The sequence below is a fragment of the Corvus kubaryi genome, unplaced genomic scaffold, assembly GCF_017639235.1.
Source record: "Corvus kubaryi isolate FWS band 111438036 unplaced genomic scaffold, C.kubaryi_AGA036_p1.0 37398, whole genome shotgun sequence".
Taxonomy (NCBI): domain Eukaryota; kingdom Metazoa; phylum Chordata; class Aves; order Passeriformes; family Corvidae; genus Corvus; species Corvus kubaryi.
The window spans coordinates 23,908,400-23,922,809 of NW_024581137.1; the positions used below are offsets into that span (position 1 = coordinate 23,908,400).

General features: G+C 37.3%; 1 protein-coding gene across 5 annotated transcripts in view; it reads left to right on the plus strand.

Moving 5' to 3' along the window:
• Positions 1 to 12,397, plus strand: part of ANKRD28 (ankyrin repeat domain 28) — a 119,026-nt gene extending 106,629 nt beyond the window's left edge. For 3 of the 5 annotated variants that reach the window (XM_042043501.1, XM_042043500.1, XM_042043499.1), the window contains 8 exons: positions 214 to 433; positions 1,469 to 1,556; positions 1,653 to 1,736; positions 2,237 to 2,382; positions 2,563 to 2,645; positions 2,784 to 2,866; positions 5,117 to 5,208; positions 10,381 to 12,397. In XM_042043501.1, coding sequence (XP_041899435.1) covers positions 214 to 433; positions 1,469 to 1,556; positions 1,653 to 1,736; positions 2,237 to 2,382; positions 2,563 to 2,645; positions 2,784 to 2,866; positions 5,117 to 5,208; positions 10,381 to 10,667 — 1,083 coding nt within the window. In that variant the 3' untranslated portion in view covers positions 10,668 to 12,397. Of the gene's footprint in view, positions 1 to 213; positions 434 to 1,468; positions 1,557 to 1,652; positions 1,737 to 2,236; positions 2,383 to 2,562; positions 2,646 to 2,783; positions 2,867 to 5,116; positions 5,209 to 8,572; positions 8,678 to 10,380 lie in introns of all 5 variants that reach the window. The other 2 variants (XR_006018544.1, XM_042043502.1) reach the window with 2 other exon arrangements.
• Positions 12,398 to 14,410: the final 2,013 nt, after the last annotated feature.

Here is a 14,410-nt window from a genome sequence, read left to right on the forward strand (position 1 = left end):
ATTCCAAGAAAATATTCTGTTATCAGTATTACAATACATTTCTATTTTCCCAAGAGAATGGCTGATTTCAGAAGCAAAAATAACTTATTATGCTTATTTTGTTATGCCTTAAAAATGGAAGAATTTGCCTGAGGTTTGCTTGCTTGAGTTCTACACCTTGGCTTATATACATGAATATTTTCAAACTAGCCCTTTCCTGTCTCCCTCTCACAGGCAGTTACCGGGCATGAGGAATGTGTGGAAGCTTTGCTTCAACATGGTGCTAAGTCCTTACTACGAGACTGTAGGGGACGGACCCCCATCCACTTGTCAGCTGCGTGTGGCCATATAGGTGTTCTGGGAGCTCTCCTGCAGTCAGCTACTTCTGTGGATGCAGCACCTGCAATGGCAGACAATCACGGCTATACATCACTGCACTGGGCCTGCTATAATGGTAAAATGCATTCAAATACATCTCTAAATCTGTTTGTTGATATTGGGGTAGAAGTTATTAATACTTACAAAAGCAACATATAAAGTCTGTCCTCTTTTAGTTTGTTTCAGTGAATGAGAGAAAGTGACAGACACAATGTCTTAAAGAGAAATGTATTAACATCTAATACATAATAAGAGATGTTTACTTTTGTCCTACATTTTTTTCATATACTGCCTTAGTTTTATGCCTCAAGGAGTCTTTAAAAGAAAGTCAGCATAGTACCTTTGAATAGAAATGTGCCGCACATCCCAAAAAAATAACCTTCATAGGGAGGAATGGTTTCAGATTAAACCTGTCCTTAAACTTGCTTCATATCAACTATGGTAGGCATAAGAAACTCAAGTATATAAAAGTGATTCAATAAGAATTTCGTTTATTCTTCACTGATCATTTCATGGGTTTGAGAGTGAGGGAGGCCTTAAAATGTAGAAAAATCATTCAGTTCCTTTGCTAAAGATTTTCTTCTGTGTGTTCATTTAGAATGTAACAGAGGTTGTTTTTTATTTCATCTCTGAGTGACATGATAAAGAAAAAAACAAGAAGTAAAGAGATTAGACCTTCATTTTACCTTTTATTATTAAGTGAATAACTGCTGAGCTGAACTGGGTGATAATTTCAACTAAATGTGGAACAAAAATAAACTTTAAATGGTGCAGTTGTTTTCATGTAGACAAAGTGGTGAGTGTACATAAGAGTTTGAAATGTGGAGGTGTTTCCTCCACACAGAATTGAAGTGTTTTAGATGTTCTTCAGACAGCATGAGATACCTACCTTCTAACTTCATAAAGTTTAGAGTGTTACATGTCAGTTTGATTTTCAGGATTCTAAGAATGTATTGGTTCCTAAATGTAGCCCTGTTGAATATAACTAGCCTTTCTTTGAAACTTTCAAATACAATACTGCTTAATCTAATTTAGATGCATGTTTTTCATTGTAAACCATAGTTAAACCCTTTCCTTTCTTTTCAATACCTAACTTTTACATTTGCTTTAGGTCACGACAGTTGTGTAGAGCTGCTCCTGGAACAGGAAGTTTTTCAGAAAATGGAAGGAAGTTCTTTCAGTCCCTTGCATTGTGCTGTGTAAGGAAGTGCAAAATTATTCTTCATAAATTTCATTGCTGTATTTAACAAAAGATTTATCATTCTGTAAATAACAGTCTGTTTAATTCATTATAGGATAAATGACAATGAAGGTGCTGCAGAAATGTTAATTGATACACTAGGTGCTGGTATTGTCAATTCTACAGACTCAAAAGGAAGGTAAGAGTGTAAATGCAGAAAGAATGTTTGTAATGTCATACAGTGGCTGTGCTAAACTCTTCAGTCATTTGGGGTTTTGTATTTGCTGCTTATGTTAATTCCTCATTCCCCTGGTTTTATTCTTTGAAGGTTTTTTTATATTCTGTGCTAGAAATAAATTTTAGATTTTTAAAATCCTGTTCTGATTCAGTAAACTTGAATTGGCTTTTTATTATACAGGCAAGTTAGAGCATGTTTTAAATTTTATCCCTTTGTGGATAGAGTTTTATGCATCTTTTATTTTTTCTGAATCAAATTGTATTTCTATTATAAACTACGGGGGTGGAGTTATTTGAAACCAGAAAGGCAGCAGTCACAACTCCAGAAATACTGATTGCAAAGGATCAGTGGGAGAGACTGCCCAGTCTTCTTTATTTGTAGGATCACAGCCAGGGATGCCCCTTTGAATACAGCAGAAAACATGGCTGAACATGGCCATATTGTCTTTTGATCTGTTGTAGAACTCCTCTGCATGCAGCAGCTTTTACAGATCACGTTGAGTGTCTACAGCTTCTGCTTGGTCACAGTGCTCAAGTAAATGCTGTAGATTCTTCTGGGAAAACACCTTTAATGATGGCTGCAGAAAATGGACAGACGAATACAGTTGGTAAAGAGAAAGCTTTATCTATTTCTGCTCTTAGCTTTATTGATCTTACTGTGGGTGAAGTAGCCTTAACATTCCTGTGAATATATTTTTGTCAAAATTCTATTTTCATTTTGCACAAATGTAAGCCATTTAGATTTTAAGCAATATGCTTTCAGTTAATACAAGTCTTTATTTCCCCAGAGGTGCTGGTTAGCAGTGCTAAGGCTGATCTGACTTTGCAAGACAGTTTTAAGAACACAGCACTCCATTTGGCTTGCAGCAAGGTGTGTGCATGGTCTGACTTACCAGTGCTGAGCTTTGTGTTATCAAGCACTGTTTGAAAGTCCTGTTACTTTGAAAAAGCACTCAAAGCAATTAGTGAAGAATATTTGGTGTGTGACAGATGTTTGTTCTGTGTTAAGGGTCATGAAACTAGTGCCTTGTTAATACTGGAGAAGATTACGGATAGAAACCTCATCAATGCCACCAATGCAGCCTTGCAAACGTACGTATCAGCAGTGAGGGTATTTGAAAGATGAGTTCTTGGTGTGTATCTTGCTCATAAAGAGGAATATTTTTCAGAATTTTTCTTTAAAATTCATTGTTAATAGGTACCAAGAGTTGAACCAACTTGGAATTGAAATGGTGTTTTGCTCCTATGTAAAGCTCTAAATATTTTGTTTCTAGTGGGTGAATGGGATGATAAATAAAACTTACATTATTGGGATTCCTGTGTGGAGTTACTGCAATCCTCTGAGATTTCCTGTGAGCCAAGATTTTTCTATTTTAAAAATTATCCAGTTTTTCAGTTAAAAATCAATTTATTTAACAACTTGAGGCAAACTAAGACTTGGTCTTCAAAGATAACTACTTTTAAAAAAAACTACCTGAAGTGTGCTTTTATTCTTCAGCATGCTTTCTGTTTCATGTTTCAAGGATGAAACATTATTTCCTATTAAATATCGTGGAGAATACACTATTCTTAAACCTTCCTGAAGATCTTCTCTCATTAAACGTACTTGGTTAGCCCAGATCAGAAGGAAACCTTAGAAATGTATGGTATGTCATACCAATCAGGATGGGTTACTAAAATGACTCTTCTGCATTTTTTTCCTTTTAGAGAATGCATTTGTGTTACAGGCAGTACTTGACACACAATGTGTAGCTGAGTTATGCACATGAATTATTAGACTGCTGTAGTATTGCAATCACAGACCATTTAGGAAAAAGAAAAAACCAAAAAACCCTTACACTGGAACTTGTAAGCAACTCACATATTATTCTGGCCTTACAGCCCTTCTGGAATCTTGCCATATTCACTCTTACAGTGCTTCCAAGTATTCCCTGAGATCTGCTTGAATTAAGGAGTTAAAATAGTAAGAATTCTTCCTTTGCTTTTGCTGCTCACCATGGCGCACCTCAGGCAGCATGAAATAACCAGAAAGTAGGAAAGGATTGATTGCCTCCTTTCTGGCTTGAAGCAAGGATGTCTTGAGAGAAGGAAAAGCAAAAATGAGATGAGAACAGTTGTGGGAAAGTATGCTACCACAGGCTCATGTAATTCCACCCACGTGCCTTGGCTCAAATAGTCTGATCAAGAGATGTCATGGGATAAAATAGGTACACATTTGCACCTCCATGAAGTGTTTATATAAATTGCAAGGTTTTAACAGTTGTTTAAAATATTACTGCTTTAGCAAATGTTTAATAATTAAGTTGACTTTCTGAACAGCTTAAACAAAGTCCTTCTTTGTGGCAAGATAAGCATTAAAATTGTTGGTCTCTATATTAAAATTATTTTAATTACAGTACACTTTTCAGTATATCTGTGGGGTGTGGTAGTTCTTGAATTTTTAATACTTTAATGTAAACACCATAGGTACAGCTGCTCTTGTTTGTATCTTTTGCATTTCTGGTATCTAAGAAGGCATTTGTTTCCAACTCAAAATATAGCTTATAGTTAATTCAAACAACTTTAGGAAACTTAGAATGAATGAAGAGCAATATAAAGCAGAAGGGAAGTAAGCTGAATATTCTGTTTCCTGCTGAGTGATGGTAAGGTTTTATTTAAGCCAGTTTTGAAAAACTGTTGCATTTGAAAAAGATACCATTAGAATATTTAAGATAAAGCTACACTTTCCTTTATAGGGCAAGTCAACACAAAATTGATATATGCCTAGTAGTTTGAGGCTTTGAAAAGTAAACTGCGTTTCTTGCTTCATGCGTTATACTGTGAGATATTTTTTCATCTCTAATCACAGTGGAATAGGGTGGTTTCTAGAAGGCAGATTGATAAAGTGCTTCTGCATTTCTTATGAGCATTTACATGCAGTAGCAAACTACTGCCATTCTGCTGTTAGAGCTGCAGTGACTGATGGCAGTGAGATGCAGTATCTCTCAGATGTGACAGTATCTGTTACATCAGTTGAGTGGGGGATTTATCAACAGTAGGGTGCCAACTGTTTCTGACTTTTTAACATGATAAAGTCCATAAGCATGCACATCTTTACTAGCAGCTGCTTCGTCACTGTGTGCTGCCATGGAAAGAAGAAAGTTCACAATTGGTATTGTAGAGTGTCTTTGCAATAAGACAAGAGATTTGCTGAGTTTCCTATCTTAGTTATTACATCTACAGTATTTATATAATGTATAAATAACATAGAAATATAAGTATTACATTTAACTAGATGCAAGCTACCTGTCGTACTTACTGACTTGTTCTAAGGTTTATATATGAGTTTGCTTGTCTTCACAGACCTCTGCATGTTGCTGCTCGAAATGGACTAACGGTTGTAGTTCAAGAGCTTTTAGGGAAGGGAGCAAGTGTACTTGCTGTAGATGAAAATGGTAAGAAAAATCTAACTTTGTTTCCCTGTAAGGAACTGTGGTTCTAAACTCAACTCCCTGAAAAGCAATAACTGTGGAAACTTCAGATGAGCCTTCCAGTAGGTCGCCCTCAGAAAAAAAGGCGTTGGCGGTGAACCCTTTTAGCAAAGCAGCAGAAGTGTAGAGAGAGTGAAAGCTTTAAGAATGATGCAGGTCACGGCACAGAAATGTTTGGTTTGCATTTGTAGTTTTATGATGCACTATAAAAGTAGTTTTATGATGCACCTATAAATGCAGTAGCTTTGGCATACCAAAAATGGTCAGAAAAACATAATGCTCAAAGTAAAATATAACTTTCAGCTGTTAAGAAGCTAGATTGAATTGCTATTCGTTTTGTCACAGTAGGTATATCAGTGTTAGCTTTTAAAAGCTAGTATGATTTACAGCTCTCAGTTACTTTTCTCAAGCTTCTGGCTCTTCAGAGTTTTTTGGCACATGGAAGTAAGAAGAAGTAACTGCTTTATTACAAGAATAAATCCTGCACCTTGTAAGAACAAAAGAAAATTAGATTTACTGACGAATCTGCATATTTTCATGTAAAACGTCTGTGGTTCTTAGAAGCTGTGCCTTTAAAAGTGTAAGGCTCCGTCTCTCACGCCGTGAAAGCAGTAGCTGGGATTTGGGGAGGGGTGAGGGAATGGCCTTGGATTGTTTGCTTTTTGGCTTTGTTTCTTTGGGTTTGTTGTGTTGTTTTTTAACTCCAAAAGTGATGTGCCTAATTAATAATTCTAATTCTATTTCCACTTTGGAAAGTTTTTCCTCTCTTGATGTTCACTGTGACTTTCTCTATGTGTTTCTCAAATTACACTGCTTAAAGTGACATGGGTGACTTAAAGATCATTCCTTGCCTAAAACAGGGCACAAGAGTAAGTACTAAAAGCAACTCCCTAAAATGAAAAGATTGGAAAACATATCTTTTTTATTTTTGTTTCTCATCACATGTATGCTGACTGGAGACATTTGCCTTCTCATAGGCAGCCCACCAGTCCCTTGTTAGGATGGATCTTTGACATAACAAAGGAAAACATTAGGAAACACATTCGTGTCAAAGTACCCTGGCAGCCTGGGGATGTAAAAATCTTTTTTTAAATTCTGCTCATATTTTAAATTTTAAAGTAACACTGAGCGCTATCTAATATTTTTCCTCACTGTGGTTCTTTCTAATAGCAATTGCTTTGTTTACAAAATTTTAAGCAGCCTTGAGGATATTCACAATGAATTCTTTTTCTGACTGGAGAAATAGGCACTGGAATATTTTGGGTCACAATACTGATCTTACTTTATCATAGTCCAGATAAATTCAGTGATCTGCCACACAAGATTAGCATTTCATACAGAATTAGATGATACAGCAGTTTAGTTTTAGTTTTAGAAAGTTCTAGTGTTTTACAGGGAAGTCTGTCTTGATATATGGAACATGTAACCAGCAGAGCCTCAGCTGTTACGGAGCAATGATCAACTTTTTGTCTTTGAATTTGTCCCTTTCTGTAAAAGCTACATTGACTTTTTGCAAGCAGTCTCTATTTGTATCTATAGCTGTATAAATTGAGTCCTCTGCTGCTCTCTCTGAGCTATAGATCATTTTTGAAAAACATGAGCTTTCAAAAAAAACCAGCATCAGTCCAGTTACCTGCATTTCAGTTTATATAGTTTATAAGATTTTTAAAACTCTAGATTTGAAGTCATACTGGTTTTGTTATAGAGCATCTCTTATTGTGGTGAGATCGTTTTTGTTTAAGAACTAGTGTCTGTAGAAAAAATTTAATCCTCTTGGTTCTTAAAAAATTAAATGCAGCTGAAACTGCAGCAAATTAACTCTCTAGTATACTTCCCCAAAGCAGTTGTGTTGAGGGTTCATTCTCAGCTCTGTCTCAGTTCTTACTCAGATTTCAGTTGTTTTCCCATATTTCCACACCAGTCATGATGAAACTGCCATCACCTTCATCTACAAAAATTCTGTTGAATTGGACATTCTTAATGTAAATTTGCCTGTCTTAAAATAAATTACTGGCTTTTTCTTTCATTTGACACCATATGAAGTTTTATTTTGTCACTCAACCAACTTTTCAATTTTTTTTTGTTTGTTTTGTAGTGTTTTTTTTCCTGACTATTTAAGTTGTATTTTAGTTTATATTGGAGATGTCCAGTTTTCTGGAAGGAATTTTTCTGTAAGTGCTTACAAGATAAATTGTGCCTCAGACTCTCATCTCTTTCCCAGTGTTAACACTTCATTCAGTTGATCTTGAGAACTCTCATTGCACTGACAACATTAACAACCTTCTGATTCTCCTGTAGACGCCTTCCTTGAAACTTTCAAGCCTCAGGGAAGAAGCAGCTCTGCATTTGGGCAGGGGGAGCCCCAGCCTTAAGTCAGTGTCCATCACGCAGATTCTATTTTTCTGTTGTGCAAGGAGGCTGCCCCACCTCACTCTGCTTCTATTGCCCCACTTACAAATGAAGATAGTAAATATTTTGTTGTTACTGTTGTGTGAAGGCTTATGCAGGTACAAGTGCATATTGTGGGGACCATTACAGGGAGCTGAGTGAAGAGTATTTCAATGGAGTCAGTTCATTTACCAACATCATCTTCAAAGGAAATATCAAGTATTTATATCTTTTGTTTCTCTAACTTACGAATTATCACTCTGCAGTTAAGTGACATAAAATTACAATTTGTTCTTACAAATTTGAATTGATATAGTGGAGTTAATGTAAGTTAATATGGTGGAGGACACAGATGTCAGTCTTTCATGGTGTAAGCAGTTACTTCATCTTGCTATGTCTAAGGCAAGAATAAAACTGTGATACTTCATTCCTGCTTATGAAAGCCAGGAGCTCGAGACCAACAATTGTATATTAATTACAAACACAGTTTTTAGAGAACAGAGAACTTTTAACAGAAGCAAGTATTTTGTTTAATCCTTACATTGACCTTTTTTTTTTATGAACTGAATTGCTCTGTTCCAGAAGGAACATGAGTATTTAAGACCCTAGAAGTCTTTAAAAGGGGGAGGGGGAAGGGGGCAAACAAATGAACAAACGCCTTAAAAATAGCAGATGCCTGCTTGTTTTTCTTCTTTGAACTTTTATCAAGTCACATTAGTGAAAGAAATGGTGTTGAATATGACCAGCTTGAATAAACTTATTTTGTGTGTCATCTTACCTTCATACAACCTCCAGCAACTGTAGATATTAAATGGTGTGCATCTGAGTATCAGTTCTGAGCCTCTGTTCTGCCTTACATGCCTGAAATGCAGTCATGATCCAGGTGTGGCAAGCTCTGGCCCTTGCTTCTGAATCCTCTCAAAATGTATCTCTTCTGCAGACTGTCACTGTTAACTCTGAGCTGTTTAAGTGCTGTGGTACCTTACTAACAATGAAAACATCTGCTGCGCTGCACTTCTGTACGGCCCTATCGCATGGTCAGCTGGTGCGTTCTGTGCTTGAATTATCTGTGTTTCCTTGGATTGTGTGCTCCCTTGGGCAGGGACTCTTGTCTTGCTCTGTTCGAAGCATCAAGCACAAGGTCTGTCCTGAGCAAGTAATAGTTCAACTGCAAGACTGTCCCCTGCTTGCTGTTTTCTTAATTTCTAGCTACAGTTATTTTCCATAATGTGCTTACTGGTTTAATACTTATGTGCAATTGTACAATACAGTAACTGCTCCTGGGCTCTATCCTAAAACTTGATCTGGACCTACTTCTACAATAAAGATGATTCCTTGGTAGTTAAAACACTTGCTGGTAGAATGAGCATTGCCTGTTTTCTCTGCCTTCCTAAGGTCTGGATAGAAATCTATCACGCACTTTGCGTTAAAGCCATCTATTATTTAAAATTACTCATGTACTTTTTACTTGGATGTTGTACACCTTTAAGCTGTGGACTGGGGGTAGTGTGGGACTTCAGACTCCCAAATGTACCTGAATATGAGTCTTCCTTTTGAGCTCACTGTGGGCATTTCTGTCCCACGCAGTGAGAGGTGCTGCGCAGGGTGACCTGGGCAAACACTGCCGAGTGGAGCCAGGGAGGGGGAACTTGTCCTGCTCTTGGCAGCAGAATTAGCTGTGGTCTGTGGTTGTACTTAGGAGACTGCCCTGCTTTTAGAGCTGCCAGTGGCACCACCAAGTGCAGTCCCTTGGTGCTGTAGGTGCACCAAGACCTGTGCCAGAACTCGCCCTCAGGCGCCGTGCGAATGGTTAAGCCTGAGACAGGAGCAATGCACGTATCTCCGCTGAGGAGAATTTGAAGCATTTTACTTGACATTGAATGAATAGAGGCAAGTACACAGAGAATGGTAAGCTGCAGAAGGAACAATGTTGGAGGATTATTAGAGCCACAGAAACCCAGAAGAGATGTCACAGCTACGTGACCTGACTTCAAATCATTCCACAGCCCGAGACCTGCATTTGGGTGTTGTCACAGCAGCAATGCCTGGCAGAAGTTTGGTTGGACAAGCTGGGCAACCAAGAGGTGTCTCTGCAAGTCCTAGCCTGCTAACCCAGCTAGCATTTCCTCAAACTTCTCTGGATTTCTTAATCAATACCCTGAAATAAAAGTTAGGCATTGGCTTTATAATTTATATTATTAAATATTGTAATACAGTATAGGTTAATTGAACTTTATACTCTGCTTTTTCAATTAGCTGGCCCTGATCCTTTAGCCAGCTTGTTACTGAGATAGCACAGTGTTACTAAAGTAACTGTGTGTGATGAACAGCTGTGGTGGAGCCTCTGGATGAAGAAACATTTGAGCTGTAGTTTCTGCAGTAGCTCTTTAGTAAATACCATCACCTATTACTGTCGGCTGCTGTTAGTTGTCTCGCTTCAGCCAGGTGACTTCCTCACCATTTCCAGATCTGGGCTTTTCTCACTGGCTGAGTGAGAAAGAGTGTTTGGCTGTGCTTAACAAAACAATTACATCTTTTTTGCAAAGCCCATTAATTTCAATTGTTTTTGTAGCCAGAAGTTTAAAAATACTAATTGATAATGCATTTATTTCATTTTTTTTAATTTTTCAAACAGTGTGGAACTAAGCAGTGTAAAATGCTTTTGCAGCTGAAAGATTGTATGAACTTGGAGAAATTTGTACAGTGCCTTTATTTTAAATGCAGGTTTTGTTTTCTCTTGATTTCTAGGTTACACGCCGGCGTTGGCCTGCGCGCCCAACAAGGACGTGGCCGATTGCCTGGCTCTCATCCTGGCCACCATGATGCCTGTTTCATCGAGCAGCACATTGCCCTCCCTCACCTTCAATGCCATTAATCATTACACCAACACCTCTAAAACTGTCACCTTCGATTCCTTGCCAATCATGAGGAGTGACCACAGCTCCTACTGTACTTTCAACAACATTGGCAGGGAAGGTGGCTACCCCTACACAGAAGAAGACGAGCTCAATGACTCAGATTCTGAGACCTATTAGAAGATACTTTTTGTAGGTCTGAGTGAACCCTCACGCTGGAAGGTCAGACTTGTGTTATCAGAAGGCTGTTGCTGTTTGAATACAGAAAGAGGACACACCTTTGAGAAGATGTTTTTTATTGTGGTTGCATATAAAAAAAAGATCTGTGAGACTCTAGGAAGATTTTTAAGAGCATATTTTGCAGAAGAAGCATAAATTCTTGAATAAGTACTTGGAATCCATGGCAAAAAAAAAAAAAAAAAGAATGTCAAAACTGTTTTATTTAACTGTATTCTACCATTCTGTTTCTGGTGCCGGGAGTGATTCCTGCAGACTGGGCACCCAATTTGGTGTAAATGAATAACACTATTGTGCAAGACAAAGGATGCTAGATTCAAATACTCTCAATAAACCTAAAACCATTTTGAAGGCAATAAATGAGTTTGGTACAGTAGGCATTGTTTGTGCTGCAAATTGCCAAAGGACCAAATAACTTAAAGATTTTTTTAATTAAATACGTTTTTGTGAAAACTGGAATAGGTTATTTGAGAAGTTATTTCAACCAAACCTTAATTACTTCCGGAAAAGAAGCTTAGATTTGGGTTTAAATGTTGAATTTTATTTTTTTTTAATCATCTGAAAGCCTTCCGACACTATTAAATGTACCATGAAAGAAAGCAGATGTGCTTTTAAGTTTTATTTTCGTTTTCTTTTAGGTGAAATGAAAATGATCTGTCATACTTTTATAGTACTAAAATTAAACCAGCTAACAAGGTGAAGTCAGGGTGAAAAATGTACAGTGTAATAAACAAGGGAAGCAAGGGGCGGGAATTGTGGGAGGGAAGAAGTAATTGTTGCACAGTTACAGATTTTTTTTCTTAACTTTTGGGTTTTGGATTGAACTTTTCTTAATTTAAAAATACACAAATAACTTGGAAACTATGAAACTGCATAAAAAATTGAATTGAAATGTCTTGATAACCCTGTTGTGACTGAAAGATTTTTTCAGTAATTTATCTACTTCCTTACATCATAAATTTGTGTGTAAGATTAAAATTGTATATCACTGTCACCTTTTTTTTTTTTTAAATCCCAGATTTACAAAGGGGGGAGGGAGGAGGGGAGGTGAATTTAAAAGTATATTTCCCTATTAGAGAAAAAAGTACAGTGTCTGGTCTGTGGGAAGAGCTGTGTATCTTTGTTGTGCTCCATTTAGAAAATAAACAGCAGAAACAGGTCCCTGTAATGTAGTTCAGACTTGCCCAAATATTTTTGTTAATTTATAACAGACTACTGTGGTTTTTTTAATTGCCTGAAGAATGAAAAACTGACATAAGTAAGCTGAAGTTTTGTCTGTTAAATATGAATTTACTTTATTTGGTTCTGCTTTAACTATAACTGTTACTTTTCAAGTGAATTTGTTTATGTACATGCAAGGAATCCTTGCATGTCCTGGCAAAGTACCAATAAATTACTACAAGCTGATTCCAATTTCATTTTTATCCTTTTTTTGTATTTTGAAACTGGAAATCTTTGATATTGTAAATTAACAGCTGCTTTTCTGAACAAAGTGTGGATACATGGGACAATATTTTGATCTATTTGATAATTTTGTGGGGTTTTTGAAGAATTAATGAGCATGTACATAGAAATAGTGACTGCTTGAATACTGTATTTACCTGCACTCTTTCAGTACTTCAAGATTCCTGTATATTTTACAGAGTATAATAAAAACCCAATTGTGAGTTCTACTAATGAATAATTTATCTGTATGTACTAAGAATTAATGACAAGGTCTCTTGTCGAACTGTTGGACTCTATTATAACATCTTCATGAAGGCTTTGCCAGCATTTTAATTCTAAAGTGAAGGTGAGCTACTTAAAGTAATTTTAAATGTTACATCATTATTCCTTTAGGCTTCCTTACAAATATTGCTTTCTTAACCATTTGTGCCTGTGTTCATTGTTTATCTGTGAGCAGAGTTAGAGAACTTCAGGGAGGTCGTGATTTCTGTGCTCTCTTCCCTCTGAATCTCTCACGTATGCGTCTCTGTGGGAGTGATGTTCGTGCCTCAGCCAGGCACACAGGCAGCACTCACAAGATCCACATTGCCCTGTCTCGGGATTCACTGCAACCATTTAAATTCAAAGGCTGAAGCAACATGGACCCATTTTTTCCTCAAATGCCTGTGGGAAACCTGATGAGAACACCAAGTGGTGTGTCTGTTATTTAAAAGGTAACAGCTGCATGTTTCTGTTCATGAAACTCTCTGATGTTGATTCTAAAGCAGTGTGAAAGGATGATATTAATAGGCCTTTATTATCTATGCTGACCTCTGTCTGACTTTGAGATGACCTGTTATCTCTGTGTGCTGTCCGTAGCCACAGGACACAGATTATAGCAGGGGACACTCCTGTCTTACTGGAAAAATTGCAGTAGTGGCCGAGCTGTTCACGTCCACTGCGTGCCTGGGTGACAGAGGAGGAAAAGCTCAGATGGCATTGGTTTGCTTAAAAGTGGAAGATTTGGGTATGGAATACAGGGACATGCAGAAAACAGTGCTGTTTAACATGTTTGTTTCCTTATATCAGTCAGAAATCGTGCCTTTCATTTCATTGCTACTCACCTCTTGAGGAAGAAAAGTTTCCCACTGCATTAAATTACATTATTTTAAGTTAGGTTTTGTGAACTTTTTTTAGCTAAATATCTGTCTTTTCTAATTACGAATTCTCAAGTCCAGTTAGGAATTCAGAGTTACATGATTTGTGTAGCTCACGTATCTCATCATTGCAGTGTTTTCAGTGAGCCTGTACATTGCAATTTGCATGTATTTGTTAAATAAACCCCCAAAACTATTACTACCTGGCAGTATGGGTAGGACAGTAATTGTGCCTTGTAAGTGGTAATTGAGACTATTGCTATAATATGGTCTAATTCCAAAAATGGAACGTGATTTGTTTAAAGACCATGCTACTGTGCTCAGAGACCACTTCCTTAATGAGTGGTCAAGGAACAGCAGGTTCCTTGTTTCTGAAAAGCAAAAAATGATGATGGTGTCTGGTGGGGAGTTTAAAGAAAAATGTTCATACCTCAGTTGGAGGCCTGTCCATTTCCAGAAAATTATGTTGGAACCTCCATTTTTCTAAAAGAAATTCTCCTGATTGTATACAGATGAATATTGCACAGTTACTCTTACAGCCCTCATCCAAACAATCTCTTGGATTTTCAGCAAGGGAGAGCAGTGAGCCTTGGCTGGACTACTGAAGCAATATATTACAATCAAAGAAACCCTTTTTGTTCTGGGGGGGGGAAAATAGTCAAGTGAACTTAAGGAATGAGGACAGCTGGCTCTGCTCAGTTTTCTGTGTACTCTGACTTCTGGGATGTTTTATGGGTTTTCCGTTCTCAGGATAAATGTTCTGCAGGAGAAAATGCCAAGTCAGTATTAACCTCATAGGTTGAGCTGTTACTTTTAGAGTGTCATGTTGCAGGATAAATGCTGGATGCTGATGAGATGAAGAATCAGTCTGTCTCCCCCTGAGAGTAACCCTACTGCAATCGAGATTTTTCTTGTAATTCCATATAAAATATTGACTTTGCTTTGTATTTCCTCCTGTAACTTTTTATCACCTTCCCATGCTTAGGTGTCTCCAAAATAGTTGTATAAATGTATGTGGAACAGTCAGAGCTTTTATTATAGGCACCTTTTAAACTTAGATTGGTTGCAATTGTTTGGGGGGTTTTTTCTGGTCATTTATTTTGT